This window comes from Nymphalis io, chromosome 22 (assembly GCF_905147045.1).
Source record: "Nymphalis io chromosome 22, ilAglIoxx1.1, whole genome shotgun sequence".
In the NCBI taxonomy this organism is placed as follows: Eukaryota; Metazoa; Arthropoda; class Insecta; order Lepidoptera; family Nymphalidae; genus Nymphalis; species Nymphalis io.
The window spans coordinates 6,072,362-6,091,090 of NC_065909.1; the positions used below are offsets into that span (position 1 = coordinate 6,072,362).

General features: G+C 33.0%; 1 protein-coding gene across 2 annotated transcripts in view; it reads right to left on the reverse strand.

Annotated features, from left to right (window-relative positions):
* LOC126777202 (solute carrier family 2, facilitated glucose transporter member 8-like) overlaps positions 1-18,729 on the reverse strand; it is a 37,447-nt gene that overhangs the window by 15,408 nt on the left and 3,310 nt on the right. Inside the window, exon 2 of one of the 2 annotated variants that reach the window (XM_050500177.1) lies at positions 6,296-6,433. In XM_050500177.1, the coding sequence (XP_050356134.1) occupies positions 6,296-6,374 (79 nt within the window). In that variant the 5' untranslated portion in view covers positions 6,375-6,433. The remainder of the gene's footprint in view (positions 1-6,295; positions 6,434-18,729) is intronic. The other variant, XM_050500178.1, reaches the window with a different exon arrangement.

Here is an 18,729-nt window from a genome sequence, read left to right on the forward strand (position 1 = left end):
TCCACACCTCAAACTTTTAAACTCCGCGATGCTACTGAAATTTTCTGACAGAAAACCCAATAATTTTATTGACCCGACCTGTGAATTGAACACAGGGCCTCCGGGTCTGCAGCCTTACATCAAGCCACTAGACCAACGAGGCAGTCAAATTGTATTCTCAGCAGTGTGTATTCTCAGTTGCAGCCAGTGGAAGTTGACACTGTTTACACTCACGTAGCTCGAAAAAAACATTAAGTTAGGTCAATCGCCTGAACACTTTTCGCTCGAAAAATCTCGATAATATTCACGAAGAAGACAGCATTAATTACCATTTACTTTTAAATGGAAACATATATTATTATTTTAAGTAGATAATGGTAGTTTAATTACAACATAGTAATTAGAAGCATTTTAAAAATAAACATTTCATTTAAACTCATCTAAATTTAGACTATTAGTTTGCGATATATGGTATGCTACATACAAGATTATTGAAAGAAAAAATGTTGGGTGCAGGTATGTATGTATGATTGTGTATGATTGATTGTAACGGTGTATTGTGAAGTTGGACAAAGGCAAAGTTTTTTTGTGCGATAATTTTTATATTAAACACTATGTTTGACACTGTTAGTAAGTTATCCTTTTATTAAAAAAATAATAATGAGCCGTTTTTGCCTAGTGGTTTAAATATGGTATAACACGTGATAATTCACGTGTTATACCATATTAAACCTAACCTAAGATTACGGGTTCAAACCCAGGCAAGCACTGAAATTTCACGTGCTTAATTTGAGTTTATATTTCACCGAAAAAATCGCGAGTACATTTGCTTGAGAAGAAATTGTGTATCCACTAATCCGAATCGGAGTAGCATCGTAGAATAAGCTCTAAACCTTCTTATCAAAGGAGAGAAGCCACTTGCCCAGCAGTGGTATTCATTGGGTGTTACTCTACTTTATGATTCAACAGTATTCAAATGTTTACTTTTATTTAACACACGTATTAGCTGTGAATAAATTATTTTAATTATAAAAAATCTTGGTATCAGTTTCATAATCAGTGTAACTTAAGTAGTAAATTCCATTTAAGTAAGGCAGGGGTGTCAAATTATAGTGAAACGTGGGTCATTTTATTTCAATGCTAAGACTCGAGCGGACCACATATGAATTGCATATTTTAGTAGCAAGAAAAGGTTTTTCTTATTCAAAATTCAAAATAATAATATAATATTTATATTAGTTAAGTAAGTAGTTGATTACTACTCCTTATGTGTTTTTGTCTGTATTAGTGTATATTGAAATAAATAAATAAATTTGATTAATTTAATTAAATTTCAAATTGCGCAGGAGATAACTGGGTGTAGGCGTTTTTGCGCAAACACAAATGGGATCAAACGCAGAACCAACGTCCGATTTTACTTTTTCATTTAATTAATTTAGCATTAAATTAAAATTATATTCTTTTACCGTAAATTTTACATCGCAATTCATCTACTAAGGCGGTAAAATTTTGCTACGGTGGCCACATCTGGCCTGCGGGCCGTGTCTTTCATACCCCTGATGTAAGAGAACGCGATCCGAGATACGCCTGAGTTGATCATGAGTAAGAAACCAGTTCCTCATGCAAACAGCGGTCGTGATCCCGTGAGTCAAGTGTGAACTTTATGAATATAATAATGGGATCATTTTTTCATATCATATAATAAGAAAATAGGTGATTTGTATAATGTTATATCATCGTTCTTTTATTATATAAAATTAAAAAAAAGAAAAAGATAACAGCTGTTAACTAATACAAGCTTAAATAATATTACCAATTATTAACTTTATGATATTATTAATTCAAGGAATAAGATTTGTTAGCGATGTAATTTTATGTGAAACCCATTATTTATTATAAATATTATAATAAACAATTAATAACCTAAGACTTTATTATTTGTGTTACTATAATTATTCAATTAAAGCCTTTAAAAATACAAATAAAAATTAAAAATAGTTACTGTACAAATCGTGACGGCGTGGAATAGTGGCAAGAATGCTAGCAGCATTTCCCTTTGAATCGCAATTCCGATTCTCTGGGCGAAAAATGAAGCAACCCTCCTGTCACTGAATTGTTCAAGTCATAACGAATAAACTTGTAACTAACCCTTCAGGATGTTATAATATACACAAGGCGTGTATTTACAATAATATTATGCATAACTACAACAATATTTATTATTTTGGGAAAAACTGACACATGTATAAACACGAGAAGTTCTTGTAACATCGAGTTTCGTGCAATTTTACATCGATTACATTAAAAGATATGAAGATAAAATATACTAATCTTACGTAATTTTCGTTTTATTTTGAAAAAAAAAATGGATCTTGGAGCAATTGTGAAAAAACATTTTTATAGTAAGTATAATCCCTTACTATTGCTTCTTTTGTTGTTAGGAGGCTGGTATGTACCTTTTTATTACCAGGATCGGAATTGCGTTTCGAGGAAATGTTACTAGCATAATTGTGGTACATTCTATCATGATTTGTACATGAGTAATTTTTTTTATTTGTCTATATTTCTTTATACTTAATAAAAAAGTTTCTCCCCTTCATTAAATATAAAAAAGCAGAAACAAAACGCAATACAAGAAGTTAACGCAAAATCCGTTAAAAAAATTAACCTGCATTTTGAGTATTTATTGCGGAACTCTAAACGTACATACATATTTATTAATAAGACCAAAATTAAAAAAAAAAACAAATTTACACAAAGGCCCACTGGCTTTTTTTTTAAATAAACCGGTCCTTTTTTTAAATAAACCAACCCGCATTGGAGCAGCGTGGTGGAATAAGCTTTGGAGCTTATGAAAGGTTTGGACCTTCTCCTCAAAAAGAGGAGAGGAGGCCTTTAGCCCAGCAGTGGGACATTCACAGGCTGTTACGGACGGACGGTTACGGTCCTTTTTAAACGGGCTCTTAAAACCAATTGAATGACATATTATCTATACACCAACACCACCACAGCGCAAACACCACACATATATTTACATATTAAATATACGCACTTTACGTTTTATTTAATTTCGATTTTATTAATTAAATATCGCGTAATTGGTTAACAAGTTTTCCGCTTCTTTCGTCGTTATTTAAAATATAATACGTATATTTAGAGTTTGTTCTAGGGTTTCGTGCGGTGATATACAATGAAACCCTTATAGGATTAATTACTTAATATAATAAAATTATTAACTAAAACAGTCTAAGAGACGCCGCTAAATCTGATATAAATTTTATATATATTGGTTTAATTTTTTCATTCGGGCATTGCAATAAAAATCTCCTCGTTTGTTGGTACAGATAGATTGAGGTAAAAATATTATCAAATAATTTATATCACACAACGACTCAGATCAATGAAATTGTTCACAATGTATTAAATAATTGTTATTCATCAAATTCGCGTACGTAATATGTTAATTAATGGTAAGTGTTACACGTTCATCAATGAGTTAAAACAGTGGTTCAAAGCAATTAGTAAAAAATCGTGGCCTCTATTTAAGTATGACAGTCGCAAGTAACTTTCCATATATTTTTCTATAATAACTTTGTCTGTTATCCTCATCGCGAGTAAAGCACTGAACCGATAATAATGGAATTTGACATAGAGTCTGAGACCTTTTTTTAACGCTGGTAAAACGCATTACGCGTTTTCCCCACGGGGACAGTGGGGGGGGGGGGTATGTGGGGTTCGCCGATTACCAAGGCGACGAGTGCGCCCCGAACATCAGAATATCCACTAAAAAAACAGTAGTACACTTTCCGTCTTAACGAGGAGCGCCACAGGATCGCTTTCGCATGCTACCGTGAAAGAGTCTGAGACCTTGATAGGGATAATTATAAATTTCAAGATTTTCTCGGAAAATAATATTGTAGCAGAGAGGCGGGAGAACAGCTAGAATTATTATTTATATAATGCGTCAATTGTCGAGATATTTTACTTTCCTGGGGCTATTTATCGTTAAACCCAACAACTCTTTAAAATCTGCATTTTGTAAGTATTAACGTAAAATAGGACATAAATATTCACAAAGAAGTTAAATATATCATGTTATCATGACACGTTATCCTTTGCCACAGAATATAAGTATAGCGTCGTAAAATATTAATAGTTAAATATCATAGTTATGAAGGATACCAAAAAAAAAACGAACTGGAAAGTTTAATTGCAAAAACTATATAATATCCCTATTTTAAAAACAGAGCAAAAAAATCTAGCCTGTAATTAATAGATACATTATTTAAGAAACTAAGCGACTGGTTTTAAATATCCTGCTTTACTATTTATAGAGACCTGACTAAAAATAGACTTACTGGTCTTTACTTAAGTTTTATTGCTACTTAAGTAACAATTTCACTAAAGTAAAAATAAACCTTAACTTCAATACTATAAAGTTTAAATTACTTGTGATGAAAATGTATATCTCCAGGCGGATCTTATAGGAGAGTTGCTAGAGGAAACAGCTTTCAAATATACTCGTATAATATCTATTATTTAATCATAATTTCAATTACCTTTTTAAGAAATAATATTACTTGAGAAATAAGTAATTTTTTTAAACCATTATGGAATATGCAGTCTTCTAAACGTGTACTAAAAATATCCGTTTAACAAGGATCATTTATAGGTCCTTTTCTATTTTTGATACACGCAAACGACTTATATGTAATATTATAATGTTTGCTAATTATACTCCATTACTTTTGTAAGTGGGAGAACAACAAACTAATAATGAGGATTAATCAATGCAATCTGTAATAATTACAGGTATGCAATTGGTATACTACAAAAAATTTAGTTTTAAATGTTAAAAAACTTGAAATTAGTACTGAATCCAGTGTCGGATGTTACAGTACTTTAAAGTCACGATAGAATCAAAACTGCTGTTGAATTCTTATCTATCATCCCTAAAAGAAATAATTATTGACGTAATATTATTTTCAGTTATACAAGTTAGAAAATTAAGTGATATTGATTTAGCTCTATTGGTATATTTGGTTATTATGATAATATTTAATTCTCTCTACAATATATGATAAAAAAGCAAGAAAAAAAAAATAGAAATATAATGCCTATGAGCAAAATGTTCAAGCATATTCGCGTGCGAACGCGCTTGCGGGTGTTTGTATATGCGTGTGTTTATATTTGCATGTGTGACAGTGTTTATTTGTTTGTTGTATGTGTAATGTTAAAGTTTCAAAATTTCCTACGCAAAAAGGTTTCTTTTCTATCACCTACTGTTAAATGTAATTTTCTTTATGTTAAGTTTAGAATTGTATATCTTACGACTGTGATGAGGTTCTTGCATCAGGGTTAGCTTAAGTACAACTTGACAATTGAACTGGTTTTTAGTACACAGATCGAATTTTTTTTAAAAAGGTCTATCTAATTGCTTCCGTTGGTGATAAAAAGTTCGGTTCATTATTGGTTTCAAGTTGCAAATTATTGCGATTTATTGGACAAAAGCTACCATTCTTAGAGATCTTGAGCGAAGGTCACTGGTTCATATCCGGGGCTGTTTAATATGTATTCACAGTTAATTTCCTGATACGATAAACGAAAACAAGATAAGGAAATCTGTTTGTGTATTCTATTTTTCGCCGTGCCAAGTTTTAAATTCCACTGTAAATTGACACATTATATTTTAAAGGTTTCGTTTATATTTGTTATTCAATATAATTTAAATAAAATTACATGCTACTTTCAAGTTTATGTTACATCATCAATTCGTCTCAATGGACCCGTGGATCTGTAGTACAAGGGATATTGGCTGACTTACCTTTCAAGCCACAAGAACACAATCACACTTATATTGTTGTGTTTGGCGGTAATAAATGAGTGGTAAGTACCCAGACGGGTTTGCACAAAAATACTCCCTAAGTATAGTTATCGCTCTAACGTTTTAAGAAGTCCGCTACTGAAAACTGTTTGCCCCTCATTTGACTACTTTATTTTGACTGATACTAGTCCCACCATAAAACGCAGGCGAGCGAAGCCGCTGGATAAAACTAGTAGATTATAAATGATCAGTGATGATGAATGATGAATGACTGATGATTATAAATTCGAATGTTATGTATCTATTTGTTACAATCCCGTTTAAATTTGAATTAATTCAAGAGAGATATCTTATGCAAACTACTAAACGGGAATATTGTATAAGGCTATGAGTATATTAAACATATATACATAATATTAAATAAATTAAATACATAATATTTTGGTTTATATGATTTCACAGATAAAAATAATAATATAAAGACGGTCTCACCCATGAGGGCCATGAAGAATTGATTGGCGATGCCGCCATGTTGTATACGTGCGAACCATCGCAGCGGCAGATGAAGCATATTGCAACCGTGGTTGTTAATTGTGTATTTTTAATGACTCATCTTAGAGTCTGTCAAACCTGTAAAAAAATAAATGATTAATTAATTTTTTCAATGGCATAAGACATAGCCCGTAGGATGCCCATAGCCCTTATCACTAGTTTGTTTACTAAACTCTAACGTTTACCAGGAAATTAAACGTTTGGGTAATTTAAAATTGATGACATTACTTGCTCTCATGCGTATAAATATTCGTATAATTCGATATGATATACTTTTTGACAGTATCTTTTGAGTTTTTTCCGCTGTAATAAGAGGTAGGTTCCGCTGTAGATTTATCTGTACAGGTACTTATGAGAAATCAGATAACAAACAACAATGAAACTGCAGGCACGAGGGACATAACATCTTAGTTCTGGAGGTTGGTGGCGCTGTGGCGATACAAGGAACGGTTAATATTTTTTCGCCAATGGGCGGTGGTGAGCACTTACCATCGGGTGGCCCGTTTATCATCTACCTATTTAATAAAAAAATAACGATGACGAATCAATTATAACCTACAGTGCTATTCTGTGAGAACTCACTTCATTACTCACCCGAGATATTTTGACAACCGATTTATACATATTGATTGACTATTTTGATGCGTGTATTCTTGAAATTTTATAATTATGAAGGTCAATGTCACATATCACTTTCTGACATTTCACGCTCGTTTTCTGTTAGCGGTTAGTTTTATGTTTTTTTCTTACAGAATAACCAATATAAAAAATAGTACATTATTAAAAAAAAAAGTTGTATATTACCAAAAACAAAATACCTAGGTCACCGTGTGTGGTATTATAAAAGATTTGTTAGTTTTTTTTTTTATTTACATTAAAAACTTGACATATTAATATTATTTAAAATTTGTAATATTTATCAAACAAATATATAGCTTTGACGTATATATTATTCATACATCATAAATTTGCAATTATGTCACGCATAGTTTTCGTGATAAGCACTAGAGCATGATTCCGATTCTAGTTCCGGTTCACTGCTAGGTCTTGCTAGGTTGAACTACATTTCTAACAAGCTCTTATACGCCCGACTTTGTTCACACGGAGTTTTGGAATACATTTACGGCATTAATAGAAACATATTTAATTCCCTCATATTTATAAGGGGGCAAACGGGCCGGAGGATCATCGATGGAAAGTGACTAACACCGCCCATGGACACCTGAAACACCGGAGGGCTGCAGGTGCGTTGCCGACTTTTAAGGAAGAGTAGGATCTTTTCTCGAAGGTTCTTGTGTCAAATCAGTTCGGAAAAATCGCAGGTGAAAGCTGGTTCCATCGAGTTGTGCAAGGCAAGAAATGTCTTAAAAATCGCGCTGTTCTGGATTTCCAGACATTGATGTCGTATCTATTATCTATTATATTTTAAAATATTTTATATAAGCATAGAAGAGCCATAATATCGCGGGTTCAAACCCTATTTTAATGTTTATTAAATTATAAATCTACTATTATTTTTTCAATGGCAACGCACAGACCACTTATATATATTGCCTTATATAATAATATTATATTAATTAAGATTAAATTGTTTATTAATTTTATAGCTATCATGACGCTTATTATTATGTCTTTATTTACATTAAAATAATATATGATGAGTTTTCTATATTCATAGCGAAATCAGTTAATTATATTATGTATAAATATATAATAGAAAAAATAAAAATAAATAATAGTTACAGAAACTATATAATATAAAAAACTAAGATAGACGATTATAAATGTCAAGTTCAAGTGGACAACAATTTTTTTAATCGCTTTATTTTTTGTTTCAATAATCATATAATTCTTGCTATATAGTATAATCACGAAAAATTTAGACTGACATACAGTCTAAATTTTTTGTTTTTTGTTTTTTATTTAAATGTTACATCATTTGTTTTAGATGGGATAATTAATTGAGTAGCCTTGGCGAAGTCTGGAATTTTGTTTAGTCTGACAAATTTGTGGTCGAAATTCGAACACTGGGCGATCACTAGTATATATCACTAGCTCACTCACCCTTAAAACCGAAACACAACAATTATTACACAAGAAGGGGCAACAACACGACAAGTATTACTGTTTGGCAGTAGAATATCGAATAAGAGAAAAGTATGATAAAAAAACATATTAATTTATATATTTATTTTTTTATTGGCCCGACCCGTTTACCATCTGTTTTGAGAAATAAAAAATATATATCATATCATATATTAAATATAGTTGCGGAAATCACAATAAAATTTACTAGAGATTTATCTAACTGAACTAACAATTGAGAAATCCCGCTTATCTCGAACTATACATAAATAACAGATAACTATGACGTAGTTATTATTACCTGATCGACATGTCCACGGCGTGTCAGTCAGGATAAATCTTGACTTTTTATATGACTTCATAAGGAAATAAATATTATTTACTCTATGAGAACGTTATATCTTTGACTTTTCAATGTCACACATAATCTGTGGTATTTGGGTGATCCCTTTTGAAGTGAGTTATGATAATTTCTTCAAAGAAATTTCCCCGTTAAACGAAACGCATTTTTATTTTCGACTTAACTTTATAAACCAGTTGTAACCGGTTTCAAAAACAATTGTTACATATTTAACAGGAGGGATTGCAATCCATCTTTTTCAAACCCGCGGGATCTATGCTGGATTTTTTCAATCCAGTGGGATCACGAATAATTACGTTTTTTATATGGAATTCTCAAAATTTAAACCTAACATATTATAACAACGCTTATTTTTTTATCGATTATAGTAATAATAACAGCCTGTGAATGTCCCACTGGGCTAAGGCCTCCTTTCCCTTTTTGAGGAGAAGGTTTGGAGCTTATTCCACCACGCTGCTCCAATGCGGGTTGGTGGAATACATATGTGGCAGAGTCTCAGTAAATTCGACAAATGCAGGTTTCCTCACGATGTTTTCCTTCACCGTCAAACACGAGATGATAAAAATAAAAATTCTAATCTCTCTTTGAATAAACTATTATATTAATATATTTTTTTTGTGAAAACACCTTTAATTTTCTAATAGTTTAATGAATCAGTTGTTTTTATCGATAGGACAAAGAAAAAACCAAGGCTAAATGCATCTCAAATCTGGAATTTCATCTGCGATTATTATAAAACTGTTACTCAGTCCGCTACTTCAGCAATACATAGTTTTTTTTTAATTTAAATGCCTAAATGTTATCAAATTGATATCCAAACAGCCAGTAATAAAAAAAATAAACATCAGACAGATCGTCCAATGAATTTAATAACCAATAAAATTAAAAATACCAATATGTTTATAGTAATATAAAACGTATAACATTCTACCAAATTCGACGAATTGTATGTATATTGTTGCATAAAAGACAAAGGATAATAATACGATCGGAATATTCTAAACTTTATTTGGCAACTTACGTCAATGCGTTCTGAGTTGTCTACACCCAATCTATAATAGTCGCGAGAATATCAATTAGATAAGACTGATAGACGACTTTAAGCGCTTAATATCTTGTTAATAATAGTGACGTCACGTATTTATGATGATATTTTGTGAAATAACCTTCTATTGAAGTAGCTCATAGACACAGGTCTAAGCTTTAAATCCCAATAACCATTAACTGTCTAGTTTTCTGTCTTTTGGCGGCAAAAGAAACCTAGGTAGGTACCTATTTATATAGTTTTGTTATTTAACCAACCAGGTAGAAAAAGAATCCCTATTATTATAATAAATTAAAGATAAGCTACACAAAATGCACAAAACGTCTGTCGAGATAAAAATACAAGGAAAAAAAACTTTAACTGACTACTATTTTTATTACCATCAAAACATTCGAGACAAAAGAATGTCCATATTAAGTTTGATATAGTTGAGATTGACTAACGAGTAAAATACATTTTATTTTTTATTTTTATATCTTCTAATATCATCTGTAATGCTTACCAGGTAAAGAAATAGTTTTAAAGTCGCAGTGTAATTTATTCAAAGCAGGATATTGGAAGTCAATATATCAATCATATTGTGACATTATACTTCGTTAAAGATACTCATAACTCCTATAGCGTTCATTTAAAATTACCTTCTAACTTGTTTTATATTAAAATTCATTTAATAAAAGTGCAATTTGGTTTATAATACTTTATAATATTAGTTAATATACTGGTAGGGTTGGTAGGGTTTTGTGCAAGCCCGTTAGAAGTACTTCCCACTTAACACATATTCTACCGCCAAATAACAGTACTTAGTATTGTTGTGTTACGGTTAAAAGGATGATGAGGTTTTCGCGGCAGAGTCGCGGGCGAAAACTATTATTACATAATTTTATAACGTTTAGTATAATCTTACGTTTGCTATTGTAAATTTTAATTATTGATTTGTTGACATTTTGAAATATCAATAACCGGCGGAAATCGGTTTAGACCGGTGTAATACGATGTTTGTTTTACCGCGTGATACCAATTGTAAGCGTTTGATTGTACGGCTTAACAAACTAAGGAATTGAAGCATTAAATTATTGTAAATATCAATAGTTTAATAAATATATTCAATTACTAGTAATCGCCCGCAGCTTCGCCCGTGTTTTAAGGGGTGAGGGGCGGTATTCTTTAAAAAAAGTAGCCTATGCCTCTTATTTTACATATACATACAATACATACATAAGTTTAAAATACGCGTTTATTAAATTGTGACCTTATCGTTTAATAGCGATTTTTATCAAGTCAAACAGAGATTTATAAACTACTCAAATACATAGAAATATCTACCGATACGTACACGCAAACATATATACATATAGTTTAATAAGATTATATAAATCAATTCAAAATAAACTCTGACGAACATTACAAAAGTAACGTTAATTATCTGTCAAGTTTACAATGTGCGTTTAACGTTTAGCTGTCACACGCTGGCATACAGATTCTACCTAAATGAATCGACGAGATAATAGTAATTCGTCACAATAACTTCGCTACATATATTTATTACTATCGCTAACATAAAATGAATATCCTTATATACTTTACATGCTATAATTATTATAGCCAATGTCGCATATAACTTAACATAAGCAACCTATGCTGAAAGTTTGCTCTTACAGCATAGCACGAGGCATCGAATTTGTGATCTAGGAAAATCTCAAGCTATAATCATAATATCACTTTGTTTGTTGTAATATAAATGCAGAATTTCGAGTAATTGAATAATTTCGAAAGATCGCGTGGTGAAACGAGTCGAAACTTGTTAATTATAGGTGCCCGCGGCTTCGCCCGCGTGTGATGGCCAGACAGGTACCCATTTTTTAATTATTGATCAACTAAACTCGAACTGTATAAAATGATTGTAATTGTAACTGTATTAAAATGGTGGTAAGGCTTTGTGCAAGACCGCCTGGATAGGTAACACCCACTCAAATAAATACTTAATATTGTTCTGTTCCGGTTTGAAGGGTGAGTGAGCCACTGTAACTACAAGGGACATTACATCTTAGTTCCCTAGGTTAGCGGCGCATTGACAGCGCTAATGCGATAGTGACCATTTACAATCAAATGGCTCACCTGCCCGTCATATAAAAAGAATGACCTGCTACACAGGACGTTTTTAACTTCAAAATATTCCTTCCGCATAATCGCAAAGTTCTATACAAAAATTCCGTTATGAAAGGAGAGATAGCGCGAGTGCGCCAGTAACTAAGGCACCATGTTATGTTTGTTGAGAACTCGACAAATATATATATAACTTGAGAAATATTAAACATGAGCGCCTATTTCTTGGTATTACTTGGTTAAACGTATGTAAGTTGTACATGTATTTTATAATAATAATAATAATATCCTGGGACATTTTTCACGGCCATCTGATCCCAAATTAAGCTTGTACAAAGCTTGTGCTATGGAAACCAGACAACTGATATACTACATATACTACTTTTCTTTTGTAAATACATACTTATATAGATAATTACACCCAGACTCAGGACAAACAGACATGTTCGTGCACACAAATGTCTGTCCTGGGTGGGAATCGACCACAACCTTCGGCGTGAAAGGCAAGTGTTCTACCAACCACGCCAACCGGCTCAATTATCAGAGCTTGTTATGTATATAATGTAGTTTTAAATATATAATTCATGTTTCTTAAATTTAATTATGATCTTTGTATAATTTATTTGTAAAGTAAAAAGTTACAAGGATGAAGTATAGTGACCGCTGAGCAAAATCTTCCTATCCTGTTAATGAAAAGGTTTGGAGCTTATTGCTGCTCAAATGCTGTTTGGATGACATACATATGGAAGAATATCATTCGACACATGCATGTTTGCATGCACTGCTGAGCTCGAGAATTTAAGCACACAAAGCTAAAATGACCTTATAGCTAGAACACGCGAAATTTAACCGAAAATTACAAATTCAAACCTGAGCAAACACCAGTAAGTTTTTGTGTGCTTAATTTGTATTCAATTAAAGGGTTTGATGTCTATACTAATATTATAAATGCGAAAGTAACTCTGTGTGTCTGTTACGTAATAATCCACTGAATCGATTTTCAAGGAAGCTTAAACCCCAAGGAAGGACATATTCTACTTTTTATAATATCTGCCTCCCTGACACGCGGGCGAAAACTCGTTATATATAAAATTGTTTCAAAATATCGGTTTTCATTTTTAATGTGCTTTTTATTGTATTTACTATAGTGAATGACATATTTTGTCATAAATAACGCAGCTTGAATACGGAATGTACTCGGGACGTACGGTCAACGTTAGTTATACCAATTAATTAATGTTTTGTTAACGGATGATACTCTGCGAGGTATAATTCAAAAGAATCTCAATAAACACCATAGCTTAACAAAAACTAAAACATACGCAGAGCCTATTACCAGTTTGAATGAATGTTTAATAGCTGCATTTGTCTTATGTTAATCACATTGGTGCAGCGTGGTGGAATATGCTCCGAAAAATTCTCCCAAAGGCCCAGAATGGAATATTTACAGGCTGTTACTATTTAAACATGATGTTAGAAACTTATGTATGTAGAAATTAGTTAAAGTGGCGTCTGTGCGGTCATTGCTACCTTAACACTCGCATAACAGATAATTTATACAGGTGACGTTTCAAAAAATATGTAAATGGCATGCTATAAAAGTAATGGCATAAGAAAAAAGGTCATGCACCCTTAATAGAAGTATCATTTTATACTTTTATTACGATAAAATTCATCATGTCGAGGGATTTTCGCAAGATTGTGTAAATGCATTTCGCACGCACGTCACGTCATGAATTCCGTAGTCACACATTTGCAAATAAACAATGAAATTTGACTTGAATAAAACAACTTCACTAAGTATGTCAACACAGTTACATGATAATTTGGAATATCCTCCTAGATCGAGAAGTTTTATATTCTACTGTTAAATTCGATTTTTAAAAAAGGTAATGTATTTTTTTTTACTATTATTATTACATTTTAAAATCAGACAATAATACTACACATTAATGAGTTCTGAGCATTTTATATTTATTCTCCTAGTGGTTTACAAATAACGTGTAAATAAATATATAAAAATTAAACTCGTAACAAAAAAAGCTAAAAATAGTTGCTCGCAATCTCGTAAGTAATCGTGACAGTGTGTTCTTTAGATATTTCTTTCATGTGAAGACTTAAAAGCAAAATAAGAAAAAAATATTTGCTCCTTCTTCAATTGTATTGTATAACACATTATAATATCATTCAAAAAAGAATTAATAGAAGATAGGTTTTTATGGAATTTTGTCTTTTTTGTAGAAACGAGGAACATTGGTGATCCCTTCAGATATTATTTGTTGTGGAACAAAATGCAGAATGTAGATTATACAAAGAAATATTAGCAGACTTAGTAGTTGGTCAATAGTGTCTGTAAAATATTTATACAGTGACTAAAATGTTTTATCGTTGTAGAATTGGCCTAATCTAATTATTATTATTGCGTTCAGTTATGATCTTGACGTTGAAAGAATAAAATTTCCGACACAATGTTGGCACTATAATATGTGCAAGCTGTACAAGTGTATGTTTTGTTACAGAAAAGGTTTTTGCACTATCCACTATGTTGTAACTCGCCGCTAAATAGCGCTGCAATATAACAGCACCGATGTCGTTCAACCGATCGTCATGATAATTACGATACCATTGACTAAAATATGACGATCATTGTTTAAGTTGTCGGAAAAAATCATCCCGACCGAATCAACTTAACTTATAGAGATATGTTGTACGATATAAACGTTTTATGTATACCCCTATTAGAAGGGTAGCTAGTTATTTATTATAATATGTATATTCGGTTCGGGATAGTACAATGAAACACTATTTTTTTATTTCAAGCAATTGACGCGGTATTTCTTTCGATGTTTTTATATCCACAGAATCGAAAAATGAATATCGCACAGTAATTCACTAGAACATTTACTTTTTAAACATTGTAAATCGTAACACACGTACAAATACATGAACACCCTTACGTGTAAAAAGTTGAATAAACTGGCACATCTGTTTTATCTTGTATAGTCTGTAACGTTATAGTCAACTGTTTTTTTATTATAAAAGGTACAAAGACTTTTCTCAGAAAGGTTTAATTCATTATTGCACACCTGGTTTCTTGGGATTAGTCACTCAAGATTGAGATATTATTTAGGGTGTAATTTATTTATATTATTATAAAATATTCAAACGCGAAAGTACCTGCGTCTGTTATCACTAAACCACTGAATTAATTTTGATGGTTTTTTTTTCGATTAATAAAGCTTTTTTATACCTAACACCTCTCCTAAATTTGGGCGAAGCTATGCGAAAATAATAGTATTTGATAAATAAACATTACTTTATAATAATATACGGATAATTCAAGAATAACCTAATCATTACAAAAACAATATATATATTTTATATTTACGAACGTATAATGACGTAGAATTCTTTACCACAGACAAAAATAAAATTGTTGCACAAACATATCCTGCCAGAAAAAAAACTGTTGTTGTCCATAGCATGTTTAGAACATAGATATGCATCTCATTATTAAATATATTTATTTTCTACAAAAATATGTTTTCGACCAAGTAATAAAAGTTTTATTAAAGTTAAATTAATTAAATAATGTTAAGTAACAAACAATACACCGTTCGTTCGTAATAGCGTCTTTGTAATATCAGTTTTACATATGAGATCTACAAAATATCTTCCGGTGTATTTTGCAATGTTATATACTAACATTTGAATGTTTTACGTAGGTATATGAATTGGAGTACCGTTTTTTTCCACTGGTTAACGAAACTGGCCTCTCATACAAACTGGTTTTATTCTGTGTTTATTTTATTTTTAAAGTAAGAACTGTATTTGAGTTAATTGTTTACTCTTTTTATTATCATAAGACTTTGATTATCTATATTTATAGATAGTAGTTAAAAATTATTTTATCCTAATATATGAAGTTGGGAATAAATCTTTCTCTTTGTCTGATACAACACGAAAACCATTGATTTTAACAATAATATTGACTTGATTTTAAAATATAAGGTACACATATATATTGCTGAGAAAGATGAGAAGTTTAACAACGGGCGATTATTCTCGAGCAATTAACAGCTCGGACCGATTACACTCAGATTTAAATACTCAAGTACAATCTACTTAAGATCGTAGTTGAGTAAAAGTATTTGAAGCTTCTCAATATATAATTGCTAATTTAATGTATGTTCATAAAAACATAAATGAATTTTCTAGAAATTGTAATATGCACGTTTTTATTACAAGGGACAAACATAAAATTTTCACTTCTGGTAACCTGACTATTCAAGGTTAGTAATTCTATGGGACAATGTATAAGCTTTTGCAATAAAACCCAGAAAACGTTTAATTTTTTTTTCCATAGTGACGTACAGTAAACCATCGATGAACGCTTGTGTGTTAAATTTTATTACATGATTATGATTTTATATATAATAGCATGTATTGGAATTGAAACAATGATTTATAATTTTTCACAATAGTAAATAAATCAAATCTGAGGTGTATTTTTCCAAATCGGTCGCAGGTACTTAACAATCAATAACAAAGTCTAATGCTTACTTCCAATTACTGTTTCGTTTTTCTTAAAACTGAATAGAAACATTCGAACGTCGGTTGGCGTGGTTGGTAGATACTTGCCTTTCACGCAGAAGGTTGTGGGTTCGATTCCCACCCAGGACAGACATTTGTGTGCATGAACATGTCTTTCCTGAGTGTGGGTGTAATTATCTATATAAGTATGTATTTATAATAGAAAAGTGGTATATGTAGTATATCAGTTGTCTGGTTTCCATAGTACAAGCTCTGCTTAGTTTGGAATCAGATGGCCGTGTGTGAATAATGTCTAAGGATATTATTATTATTATTTTTTAAATAAAAATAAAAACAAAATACGCATTACAAATTTATAAAAAAAAACACGCCGTCTAAAAGATTGTCCTGTGGCATTGTACCCAAGACGCTGGCACTATTGTTTCTCTACACCGTTAGACTCAGCTGTTGTTAGAATGTTACTGAGTTGTCTGGAGCGAAGACAAACTTTTCGAGATATTACATTAACAGGATAGAAGTTACCGAACAATGAATTGAGATAAAGATTAAATGAAAGGGAAACACTCAACGCCACGGTATTATGAATGAATTAGGAATCGATCCTAACCAATATTATAAATGTAAGTTTTTTTTTTTTTTTTTTATATCGCCGGGAGGGTAAATGACTCTACTCCACCTGATGGTAAGTGGTAGTAGAGTCCAAACGCGACGACGGCCAGTACAGACGGGAAAAACGTTCTGCACTAGCCGCCTTCGCCTTGCCGGCCCGCAAGATGCCTCTTCACGCCTCGTTTGAAGAACCCGGGTTGTAAGAGGAGGGGAATACGTGAGCTGGTAAGGAATTCCATTTTTTGGAAGTGCGACAAAGAAAGGAGTAGCCAAATTTCTTTGTTCGCGATGGAATTGATGTCACAGTTAGGCGGTGACATCGAGAACCAGCTCGCGTGGACTTAAGAAGGAAGGGGGAAGCAGGAATTAGAGAGAATAATTCCTCAGAGCACTCGCCGTGATACAGTCGATAGAAAGCGCTCAGTGCTGCTATCTCACGACGCAATTGTAAAGGTTCAAGGGTGTTTGTGACCTTTACGTCGCCAATAATGCGTACGGCACGTCGCTGCAACCGGTCCAAGGCCTCAAGTAGGTACTTAGCGGAGCCATCCCAAAGGTGCGAGCAATATTCCACGCAAGACCGTACCTGTGTTTTGTACAGCAGGCACAGTTGTTGTGGCGTGAAAAAGCGCCGCACCTTGTTCAGAACTCCGATTTTCCGTGAAGCTGTTTTTATAACAGCCTCGATGTAATCCCTTGGACTAAGGTCGCAGCGAACGTCAATCCCCAGCATGGCGATTTTGCTTTGCATCACCAGCGGAGTACCACAGAGGGAGGGAAGAGGGGAAAATGTTGACTTTTTCGCCGTGAGAGCGCATACCTGTGTTTTCTTGGCATTAAACTCAACAAGATTATCAGAGCCCCATTTGGCGATGAGATCTAACGTCCTATCGAGTTCAATGACAAGATTCTTCCGCCTCTCCTCAGTTTCCGCCCGCCCAGCCACTGCGCGTCCGTGGTATCCACCATGCACTGTACTATCATCTGCATAGCAATGTATGTTCCCAAGGGAGAGCATATCATTGATATGCAAAAGAAAGAGTGTGGGAGATAGCACAGATCCCTGGGGGACCCCAGCATTCACTACATAGAATTGTGAAGCGCAACCATCTACTAAAACACGAAGGCTACGCTTGTGTAAGCTGGCAATCCAGGTGCATAGCTGAGCAGGCAGACCATATGCCGGTAGCTTGGAGAGAAGACTTCTGTGCCAGACCCTATCGAAAGCCTTGGAGATATCGAGGCTGACAGCCAACGATTCTCCATGCTTGTCGATAGCTTCACCCCAGAGGTGTGTTACGTACGCTAGAAGATCACCTGTGGACCGTTTTGGTCGAAACCCGTACTGACGATCATTAATCAGACAGTGATCTTCTAGGTAATGGATCAGTTGGTTGTTTAAAATCCGTTCCATCACCTTACAAAGTACTGAGGTGATAGCTATTGGCCGATAATTTGCCGGGTCAGACCGATCCCCTTTTTTGGGAACCGCTTGCACATTAGCTCTTCTCCAAGCCTCCGGCACACTTCCCGAAGAGAGAGAAAGTTGGAACAGGCGCGTTAACACAGGAGACAGCTCCGCTGCGCACTTCTTCAGCACTATGGCTAGTATTCCAT